This window comes from Protopterus annectens, chromosome 2.part0 (assembly GCF_019279795.1).
Source record: "Protopterus annectens isolate FY-2018-M chromosome 2.part0, PAN1.0, whole genome shotgun sequence".
Lineage (NCBI taxonomy): Eukaryota > Metazoa > Chordata > Ceratodontiformes > Protopteridae > Protopterus > Protopterus annectens.
The window spans coordinates 248,273,064-248,285,119 of record NC_056728.1 but is presented as its reverse complement, the minus strand read 5'-3'; the positions used below and the strand labels follow the sequence as shown (position 1 = coordinate 248,285,119).

At 36.4% G+C, this 12,056-nt stretch overlaps 1 protein-coding gene across 2 annotated transcripts in view; it reads left to right on the top strand.

Moving 5' to 3' along the window:
- LOC122793050 overlaps positions 1-9,042 on the top strand; it is a 529,275-nt gene extending 520,233 nt beyond the window's left edge. For both annotated transcript variants that reach the window (XM_044060726.1, XM_044060724.1), the window contains exon 3: positions 7,424-9,042. In XM_044060726.1, coding sequence (XP_043916661.1) covers positions 7,466-8,878 — 1,413 coding nt within the window. In that variant the 5' untranslated portion in view covers positions 7,424-7,465 and the 3' untranslated portion in view covers positions 8,879-9,042. The remainder of the gene's footprint in view (positions 1-7,423) is intronic.
- The last annotated feature ends 3,014 nt before the right edge of the window (positions 9,043-12,056 follow it).

Here is a 12,056-nt window from a genome sequence, read left to right as displayed (position 1 = left end):
GGAAGCTAACATACAAAATGACATTACAGATTCTATTTTAGAAAGCTCTTTGGACGTTTCCTTGCATGAAAATGATCTATTTGATATTTTTTCTAATGATGAAAGTGATTTGCGTTGTAATGATTTCGAGTTTAACACTGGTTATGGTAGGTTTGATGTTCCCAAAGTGCCTTACGAAAGCAATTTTATTCTGCCTAAAAACAATGCAGCAATTTGTATTTTTGAAAAAACGCTGCTTAAGCAACTAGAGTGTGAGCATGCAAGGTTTGCTAGGGGTAAAAAAATGTACAATTTAAGCAAAGATGAATGGTGTGCTTTGTTAGCTTTACAAGAATCTAATGAGCGTTACGTGTTTACTCAAGCAGACAAAGGGGGCAATTGGGTCATTTTGCCTAGGGAGAAGTACAATTCTGTTGCGTTGGGATTACTCAATGATGACAGAACTTATACTAGATTGTCTTTAAATATGACTAAAACATACAACTTTTTGTTGTTAGAGATTTTAGAGAGGGGTGAAAGGTTGGGTTTCTTTACATCAGCTGATGTAAGGAGGTTATACATAAGAAATCCAAGAAATGCAAGATATTTTATTATTCCGAAAGTTCACAAGGACTTAAGGAACCCTCCAGGTCACCCCATTGTTTCAGGCAAAGGATCATACTTGCAGAACATAGGAATTTTCTTAGATTCTGTGCTCAAATGCTATTTACACAGAGTACAAGCTCATGTAAAAAACACCAGGGAAGTATGTGAGGAAGTGAAAAATATTCTTTGGGAGCATGATTTTCACTGGGCCAGTGTGGATGTAAAATCTTTATATACAAGTATCAACAAGCATTGGGGTTTGGAAGCCATAGGCAAAATGTTAGGAGAAGGGCCCAGGACGAGTTACATTATAAATCTTTTGGAATTTTGCCTAACTCATAATTGTTTTGAATTTGAAGGCAAGTTCTTTTTACAAAATGATGATACAGCAATGGGGAGCACCTTATGCGCCCTCATATGCTATTCTCTTCATGGCTCATTTTGAGAATTCTTTTATCTATACAAGAGATTTTTTCAAAACCAAGGTAGTCAAATATAAGAGATTCATTGATGATCTCTTATTTTTGTGTAGAGGTGATCCAACGGAGTTTGACAAATTTGTTTTGCAAATTAAGAACAATCCATGTGGTTTGGATTTTACATACACAATGGGGGGTAGAAGTGTGCAGTATTTGGATATAGAATTATATGTGGGGTCCAATAGTAGGGTCCAGTACAAACCTTTCCATAAAGTGACAGCTGCTGACAATTTTCTACATGCCTCTAGCATGCACAGTGAACATCTTTTAAATTCTTTGCCATTGGGTGAGTTCAAACGTATTGGTTTCAACACTTCTGAACTCATAAGAATTGGAGATGAGTTTGATAAAATTGAGAAGAAATTGTTAGAGAGAAGTTATTCCACGACAACAATTAGAACAGCTAGATCAAGAGTTGAGCAGGATTTGGGCTTAAGGAATGTAGACAGGAACAGGTACTTATGTTCGTCTGTTTCCCAGTTTGGACAGTCAAGAAATTTTGAGATGGAAGGAGCAAAAGATAAAATATTTTATGTTACTAAATACTCGTATTTTTCTCGGGGTTTGAGGGAAACAGTATTAAAATTGTGGCCCATTGTTATAGGGGATGAGAGAGTGGGGACCCTTTTTCCAAATACTGTCACTTTCTTATATGGTAGATACCCCAATTTAAAAGAAATTTTAAATATCAGGCATATTTCAAGGGGTAACATCAAAAGGGGCACCTTTAGATGTGGTAGGTGCAAAGTTTGTACCAAAGTTAAAAGCTTGGATGGAACAAAAACTAACAATGTTAACTACAAAGCTTTGGAATATTTTGATTGTAATTCATCAGGGGTAGTTTACATCATAGGTTGTGGTTGTACCAAACAGAAATGGTACATAGGTCAAACCAGTAGAAAAGTCAAACTCAGAATTCTTGAGCATTTGGGGGATATTAAGCACAAAAGATTAGACAGTCCTGTGGCCAAACACTTTTTAGAGCAACACAAGGGGGTTCCAGAGGGATTTATTTTTTGTGTGTTAGGGAAACCTAAGAATGTGGGGAATGATGCAGGCTTTCACAACAAACTATTAGAAATGGAGTCTAGATTTATTTTGAACTATAAAACTCTCTTTCCAAATGGGATGAATATGGAAGTGTGAATGAATTTCATTACATGACATAAATATAAAAGAATTTTTACAAATGAAATACAGGTAATCATTCTAGTTTGAATACTGGAATTTCATTGAGCAATATACATAGTTTTTTCAAACAACAGAGCATTTTATTAACATAACATGTTGCCAGCACATATTTGTGTGTATATATATTTATCAAAAAACAATGTTTTTCATAATTATGTATTTTTTGAGATTTTCAATATGAAGAAGCTCATGAAATGAGCAAAAAGAAAAAAAGAAAAAAAATGTGCATAGGTGTATGTCACCTTTATCCAGTGTATTCACAAGCTGGTTAATGGTTTCATTGGATCAATTATGTATGTAAATTATGTGGAGGTGTTATAAAAGGGGTGGTGTTTTTTATCACAATTGTATTCCTTGAGAAGGCGAAGGCCGAGGTACCAGAATTAAAGAAGAAAATTTGCACCGTTGACTGCTAGTGTTGTGTCCTAGTATCTTATTTTTTATTTCTTACTGATAAATACTCTTTCCCTCAACAAGAAGCCTGGTTGCTGGCTGTCACTTCATTTTATGTTATTTACCCCATGTAAGCTAAGCCTTTGTTAAAGTATTTTCTCTGGGGTTAGACCTCAGATGTATCTTACCCTACTTTATGTAACATTAGCAACTCTGTTCCCTTGTCACTTCCTGGTGCTGTCCTCCTTCGTTTTGTGTTCATCAGAGTCTTTGCAGTTTAAGTTCACATTGATAGAGGCATCCACTGTTAATGTTTGTAATGTCATCCTTTTCTTCTAACCATCCTTCACTTGAAGCTTTTGTATGGAACTTCAGGGAGAACAAGTTTTAAAATTCTTAGCATTTATTAGTGTTGTTCGTTCTACAGCCTTTCTCTTCCTTCTTTCCTCTCTCCTTTTGCTACATTGCATAATCAGTTAAGTACTTATTGATAAGCAAAACAAGTAGATTTAAAATGATGAAGTTCTTGGCAAATGTAAAGGAGGATGATGTTCCTCAATAACAGGCATTTCTTTACTTCCCTTTTTAGTCTAACATCATTTCTCTTTCATAATCTCCTAATTTTACTATGATTTTTAAAGGAAATCCTAAAATAAAATGGGGGAAAATATTTCAGAATAGCATGGTGAAAGAAGCACTGGGAAGGCAATTGAGCAATTCACATAGTGTGACCAAGCTGCCGTAAAAACTGCACAGCATGAATTTTATGCAAATTAATGTATAACAACATGCAAATGAGTGCCAGCATGATAATGCGAGCATTTGCATGTGCAGATGATGAAATCAAACACCAGTGAGTGATTCAGAAATGTGTAAAAATTTGAGCAGTAACCAGTAGTGATCATCTTTTCTGAATGCCAACATTTTCTGGTGTACAAAAGATTCGGTAACATCATGATGCTTGCAGAGTAGCATCGGTACTAGCATAATTGCATTTGTTTGCTAATCACCTTTGGAGCCAGTGTCCTTCACTTATCTGACAAACAGCTACTTGAAATGTATAAACCAAAGAAATCTATAAGCACAGCTTATGTTCCAGCTGTGTGGCCCAATTTTAGAGCTCCATCCAAATCCCTTTTTGGTTTTTCCTTAACATTCATTCATTTAAGTCTTTACTAAAATAATTCCTTTCCAACTCTTAACTCTGTTCCTGTACCACACCCAGCTAATACTAACAGTTCTCTTTCTTCCAAATGTCCTCATATTCTTTATGCAAACTCACTTATTTAATTTGTCTCAAACCAATATTTGTGATTCCCCTATTGGCCTGCAACTCACTACTTCTTCACCATGCTACTGTTTAACACACTAACCTCAATATTTTCTATATTGCATAACTCTGCAGAGGGAAACCTTTACTTTCTATCACCAATACTACCATGTTTTTCTTTTCCTTTCTTTTTGTACTCAATTATACAAAATAAATGCAAAATGTGTTTATTTTTCTTTTATGTTTATTTATTTTAAGTGCATTTATCTTGTAGATTTTCTATAGCTTTGTTTGATATTTACATTCTTCTCTTACAACTATATATTTTGTTGTGAGTAATACTGATCCACTGTTGCAATTTGTATTCTGTGGAGCTTTTCTCCCCAGGCCTCCTCTGAAAATAGGTTCATGCCCAGTCGGACTTTCCTGGTAAACAAATGTCAATAATAAGTAAAATATAAATAAAGTTACCTCCAGTATCGCAGGCAGCAGCTAACATATCCTTGCTTCTATGATGACAACATTGTCGACCACTAACTTGTGGCCAGACACACCATACAGGAGTTAGCAAAGGTGTGACCACTGTAATAAGCATGGGATTCTTATCTCAGTGGACTCAAAGGTTTATGCAGCCTTAGCCATACTTACTATGGGGACCTTTAAGAATCTGACAGAGGACATGTTAGGAGTTTTGCAGGTGTCTGCCTCACAAAGTCTATATTCGGCACTATGGTAGTTTACAAGATTGGATGAAATTGGTGATGCCCATTGTATGGAAACACATGAAAATAGCCCAGGCCACACGACAAATATAATACAAATGCAAGAGCCAAGAAATTCAAAGCTGGAGGCCAGGTGTTAGTTCTGATCCCTTCCACTAACAACATTTATTGGAAAAATGGTGGAGTCCATTTGAAGTAGCAGAAAATATAATGACATAAACTACAGGTTTAAACAGATTGGTAAGAGAAGACTAGACCAGACATACCATGTTAATGTCCGGAAGCCAAAGGAAGAAGCACAAACCTCTGTTAGATTAGCAGCAGATCTGATGAGGAAAAAAAAAACATCTTCTTTGACTGCAGATCAGGTAGATGACACATTACCTAAGTCACAAAAACAAGAAATAAAAGAGCTTCTGTTAGGACATGAAGTGTTTTCAGAAACACCTGGCAGAACAAATCTGATTCAATGCCATACTGAGGCCATTCCAGAGGGAAAAGATTAACTTAAAGAAGAACCACACCACAGGCTCAAAAAACATGTTTATTTCATCATTGTTTGGTATTCCCTACTTTTTAACACCACTTTGCGACTACTTACAGGGTTTTTAAATATTTTTATACATAATTTCTGAGTCTGTCCACATGGGGTCTATCATCTTGAAGTGATCCTGATTGTTTAGTCTGCCTCTAGATATCCCACAATGCAGTGCTTGTCTGTAAAAAAAAATGTACATCATGCAAGTGTCTTTCTTCCTAAAGCTCCTGTCACTCCATTTATTTTGCATGCATATACTGCTGTCTTTCAATTAGTTTTAAATAACATTTCATGCCATTCAATGACTACTTAAAAACAAATGACACAGAACAGACTTTCAAATTGCTTTTTACTGCTGCTGCTTTTTAGAATGGCTAAATTGCAGCCTCAGCTGTACTACTACAACTCATTTCCCACCCCCCTTCACACCTAACTTCCCTAGCTGTCAAAGTGCTAAGGGTAATTTGAGCTGTTACCTGCTGTGATTAACAGCTCACAGCAGGAGACGTGACTCATGTACTGTTTCCTTGTTCTAGCCGTAAATTTCGGTATGGTTAAGGGGGAAGGACCAGGGAGCTGTGAAATCATAGCATGGGTGGGTTTTTAGGATGGTCATGGTGATGTCAGTTTGGGGAGGGAATTGGCCAGAAAACAACCTGTATTCATTGGCCTTGATGGCATCAATGAAATGGAGATTGAAGCAAGCTTTTCCAGGGCGGCATAAAAGTTTTTGAAAGTGAAACCACCACAGTACAGTAAGGTGCTGCTCTAGTGGAGAGAAACAGTCTATTTAAAATATTTTAAATGCTGTATTGTTGTTTATTCATATAGCAGGGACTGTAAAGTAGGGAGAAAAAAAGGTCAGAGAAGTTGAGCATTTAATAATAATCTCATTGTTGTCTTTTAAAACCTTACAGAATACTAGAGTCGGAAAGAAAGGCTGTCCAAGACAAAGAACAAAAAAATGCTTAAGAGGGGGTGGGGGTGGTAATAAAGGAGTAAAAAAGTGAATGGAACAGTTCCATAATATTGGTCACAAGGACTGATGGAACAATCAGATTATAGAATACTTTTTGGAAGCTGAGCATCATTTTGAAAACTGACAGTTACCCAATACCTAGGGTTGATAAACTAATATGTTGGGGGACGGAAATATTTTTGACTATATTACATCTAACAAGGGGATAATGAACAAATCCCCCTGATATCTGAAACCAAAGAAAATGCAGCTATTGCAATATCAGAGTATACTGCCCTTCCATTTGGGTTAGATGATGCCTCTGTGATTTACAGACAGTACCTTAAAACCCATGTCAGATATGCTGCCCCTTACCTAAATGAGGTAATAAAACACTCAGAACATCGGGAGTCCCATATAGCTGGTCAGGCTAACTGTCAGTGGCTTTGAATGCAAGTTAGTTGTGACAGGCAAAATATTTAGGTTATGCGTTTAGTAAAGGGGGTTAAGTCCCAGAAAAGAAAAACTTGAAGCTTATAGAATAGGACTCTGCTTTTTGTTATAATATTGTGAGTAGCATATTAGATCATTTTATCTGCAAAGACTGTTTTAGTTATGAATATGGGGAGTGATATTATACATCACGAGCATCTGCTGGACTTAAGAGATTCAAGAATTAAGGATACTATATATGTACATGCAAACTGGTTGCCTAATGTCAGCAGGATTAAATAAGGCTAAGAAATTGAAAGGAAGAGTGCCTGTCAGAATTGATGGGTGATAGTAAGTATACTAAATGGATTTCTGTTGAACACTATTCAGTTGAATACATCTAAAACAGATATTTGAGTATATTTAGAACTGATATAAGTACTAATAAATGTATTACTTAGCGATTTTATGTATCAGCATATTTGACAAAGATAGTGAACTGCAGGAAAGTAGACTGTAGAGATTTTCAAGATGACTGAACTATTAAAAAGAATTGAGAATGAATGAAAGATATTAAATGATTGTAATTTATTGTAGGAAAAAATTAAGTAATTGCTTACTTCTGTTTAATGACATAGGATGTTAGCTTGCAATGATGAAACTGGCTATGTTTCCATTACATACCAAACATATTAAAAGCTTAGCATAATTTGGAACAGTTTTTAGGCAGGTGAAGATTGTGGTTTATAAGTATCATTATATTCATTTAAGCTGTTGATCAAAAGATTGTCTGTTGTCTTCTGTCATGAAATTTTGCTTTTAAATGTTAAAGCTTTTTTTTTTTTTTTCTTTCAGATTCACTGTACTGCGTATTTGCTGATTTCAGTTCCTGAAGAAATGAGAATAAAAGCATTCTGGCTTAAAGCATTCTGGCTTGCAGTACTAATCATAGGACTTATTGCATTAATGTGCTATCTGTATAGTCCTCCAAATCGGTGGAACATATCAGTTGCAGGAGAAATATGTTCAGGGTTGACCCCAGAACAAAATATGAAAGTGTGTCTGGAGCATCGAGACAAAATGGTTAGTGCACAGACAATCACTCCTGTAAAGAAAACAAAATCATTTGTAGTATCTGCCTATTTTGATCCACGAAAAGACAGAATTGTTCTCATTGGCATTTTATACAGATTAGAAACGAAAAATTTCCAGTGCTATTATTTGTGCAGTGACTCAATATATTCTAAAGCAACTGAAACGGTCATTCACTCTGATCATTTTAATTTTCCATATGGAACAGCAGATTTTGTGTGTTCATTACCACTTTACTGCAAAACAGAGTACATCTTTATTAATGTAAAAGATGACAGCAAATTATCAAATCAGTTTTCATTTTTAAAAGTTCAAAATCTAAATGCATTAAAACAAAGTGAACATGATAGCTTTGATTATAACTTTACTGTCTGTCTCCCTGCCATGTTTGGTGGCTATGACAACACTTTACAGTTTGTGCAAAGTTTAGAAATGTACAGGATTCTTGGTGCAGAACAAGTAGTTTTATACTACACTAACAGTAGTTCCATAATGCAGAAAGTATTGAAGTACTATCAACAAACAGGTTTTGTAAAGGTGATACCTTGGCCAATCACGTCATACATTAATGTTTCACGAGGATGGATGTATCCAGATCATGGAGGAGACCTTCATTATTATGGTCAGATTGTCACTTTGAATGACTGTATTTATCGGAACATGTACAAAAGCAGGTATGTCATGCTTAATGATATTGATGAAATTATACTCCCTATTAAGCATAACACATGGAATGAATTGATGGATTTTATGCTGAGGGCGATGCCTGGAAATTCTATATATTATGTTGAAAATCACATTTTTCCCTTTACAGTATATGAGGAAAATGATACATATGTTGCTAAGAAATGGAGTGTTATCTCTGGAGATGATCTTGATAAACAGAATATACTGCAACATACCTATCGAGAACCTGACAGACCAAATGTTTATAACCCTACAAAGCTTATTGTGAATCCCAGAAGTGTGTTACAAACTTCAGTTCATTCAGTGCTGGAAAAACTTGGGAAAGAAATAAAGATACCTTTTGATGTTGCTCGAATATACCATTTGAGAGTACCGTTGCAATCTCATCTACCCAAAGAAAAACTGATAAAGGACACATCACTTTGGAGGTATAGTACTCTACTGATTGAGCGTGTTAATAATGTTTTTAAAGCATCGCTTCTGAACGATAAGACAGAAAATTCAGGGATAATGGAAGAAAACCAAGTATGAGTAAGAGTTCAGCCTATGGGCTCTATGTACAGTACAGACTGGGCAGGCAGAGCAACTAGGAGGAGTCCACATCTTATCTGTATTCATGGCTCTAGTTGTTGTTGTTGTTGGGTCTTTTGGCTTTTCCCGGTTAGGGGTCACCACAGTGGAACTCTGGTCCACTAATGATTGGCAGTAGATTTTTATGTGCCGAGTTGCCAGCCTTGATGCACAACCTTCAACGAAGGTACGCCCATTCACACATGCCTCCACACAGAAGACGCTCTAGCTGAGAATCGAACAGGACAACGTCTTACTGTGAGGCGACAACGCTACCGCAGCACCACCACCGCAGTCAGCGTATACATAAAAGAAATGCTTCACTGCAACTCAGCTGACTTTTTATGATTATAGAAATTCTGGCTGGACATCAAAATCCTGAGAGTTTTGGCAAGATTGATGGTACAGAGACCAAGGTGATTGCCTATAATTCTAGTGTCTTGGATTTGAACAGTAGGGTGAGTTTCAGATAGCTAACCATGACAGGCAGAAACTGAGTTGTTATGAACTGCTTATCAAACTCGCAGGGAAGAGGAGGAATTGTTAGTCATGCAGCACCCTGATGATGGATTGGGGCAACTTCAGTGGGCTGCTTATAAATTAGAGGAGTACAGGTTCTAAAGATCACAGCAGGTCCCATGCAGAAGTGCAAGTTAGCCTACCACCAGGGTCAGACTATAATCTCCTGTTAGGGAAATGAGTAGGCTGCAGTATTCGTGCACGCGCGCACACACACACACACACACACACACACACACACACCTACAGTCCAAGTGCAATTAAGATATAGGCACCCTTTTCACATCCATATAAGGGGAACAAATGTATATAAAACAGTAGATTAAAGAGAGACCTTGTCACATGAGGCTAGGAAACACACTTTATGTTCAAGAAGAAAAAATGGAGCTGCTGTGTTAGGCATTTAAGAAACATTGTGTAAAGGCACACTTTCTAGGCATCATATGAACCCATTTACAGTTCTGCATAGCTGGGGAAAAAGTACACGGTGTAATCCTCTTTTTGTTTTAAACAAGAAACATCAGTATTAAATTATCACATATGATATAGACAATCTTAGATTTATATAAATGAAAACAAACCATATCAGCACAACAAACTATATCAGCACAATTCCAGTTGAAACATTATGCATCACAAACCATGTTAACACAATTGTAGTTGCAAACATTATGCATCACTCTTATAATCTATCCAGTCATTGTCAAACATTACATAGCTCATCAATTTTTAAACCTCATTCCTCCTCTACATGTATTGTTCCAACAATTCCCATTTTTATTATGTAATTTGCTCCTACCCTTTTCTAAAGATCCCAATTTCAGTTGTTTCATCTCTTACTATATTTGCTACATCTAGTAAAGTTGGTTTAGACTTTGATTTCCATTTACTAGTAATTGCTTTTTTGACAACCACCATAATTAGACTCAGCAAGGCCTTACCATGTCTAGGCAGTTCTGATTCTGTATCCTAGCTCAAAAAAAATAATTTCCTTAGTTACACCAATTTGCTCACCCAGTATCTCTGACAAAGCAGTCTGCAGGGAATCTTTAAAGTCTGCCAACTCATTATACTCCCAGAAAATATGTTCCCAGATATCTCTTTCTTCCCCATCACACCGCCAACATTTGCTGTCCACCTGTGGAAAAATTCTTTGGGGTCCACTTTTGGTATAAAAGTACCTATACTTCCAAGCAAATATCCTAAATCTTCTAGATTTTGCTGCATATTTGGAAGACATACATATATCCCCCATTTTTCTTTGTAAGTTGCTTATCAAATCTCTTTTCCCAGTCATTTCTAACCCCCTCTGATTGATTCTTATAGTTATCATGCAATATTGTATATGCTCTACTAATTATTCCCTTTTTAACAGCAGCTTCTGTTCTAGATTCTACTAAAACTCTACCAGTGCTTGTCTTTAGTTTGAGCCCCCCCCATTTCTTTCTCTCTGCCTATACTTTGATATCAATCCATAATAGAACAGACAATCTCTAACCTGCAGTCCAAATAAATCCTTGGCATCTTCCCATTCTATTACCTTCCCCTGTCTAGTTATTTGCTCCCAATATCTTGTTTCCTTTGTCAGTTTTTCTTCAGTAAATTCAAGCCCCCTCTTGCCTATTGTCTGTATCCCTAATTGCAATCATCTGTCTAGGCAGAATTTGCCTATTGTCTGTATCCCTAATTGCAATCATCTGTCTAGGCAGAATCTCCTTTCTCCATCCCTATGTTGACTTAGCTCTTAGAATACTTTCTGCTACTTTATGAATATAATAATCTGTATGATTGTTGTTATTCTCCTTAAAGGTCTGCATCCAAAATCCCAGTCTGTCCTTGCTTGTTGAGCCCCACCCCACCCCACCCCCAGTTTCATCATCTTCCGTTTCCACTTTGAATTATAGTTTTCTGCTTGTGCTAAGTATAGAAGCCTTATTGTGTTGCTCTGAAATACCCCTTCAAATTGGGTAATCCCAATCTGCCTTGTTCTATTGGAAGGATCAGTTTATCCCACTTGACTTGCCTTCTTCCCCTCCCAGATAAAATCCTTCACCTCTTTATTAATTGCTATCCACAACTTTTCCTCTAGCTGATAAAATATGCCTGACCTGTGTATAAGACTAAAGGGACTAAAAACATTTTATCTGCTTGTATCTTACTATTGCTATCCATATAACAGAGCTCCAATTTCTCAGTTTTTGTATTATCTTTTGTTTAGTCTCTTCCCATATATCCTTAGCTATCACCCTGGAATCATTTTAATCCATACTCCTAAATACTTGATTTTATCATGTCCCCGTAAATATGGCTATTGCTGAACTAATTCATATGTGGGTACATAATTTACCGCTGTTGCCTTTATTTTAGCTTTATTCATTTTGTATCCCTAAAATATATAAAACTATCTCAAAATGTTCCACAACACTGTACTGTACCTTTCTAGCTTTGTCAGGTATAAAATATAATCTGCAAATAGGGCCAGATTTTCTTGACTACCATGCCAATTATATCCTTCAATTTCTGAGTCCCTAATTTTCTTTGCCAGTGGAATATAATGCAAATAATAAAGGGGAGAACAACACCCCTGCCTGGTTCTTCTGCTCAAGCAAAATTTATCAGA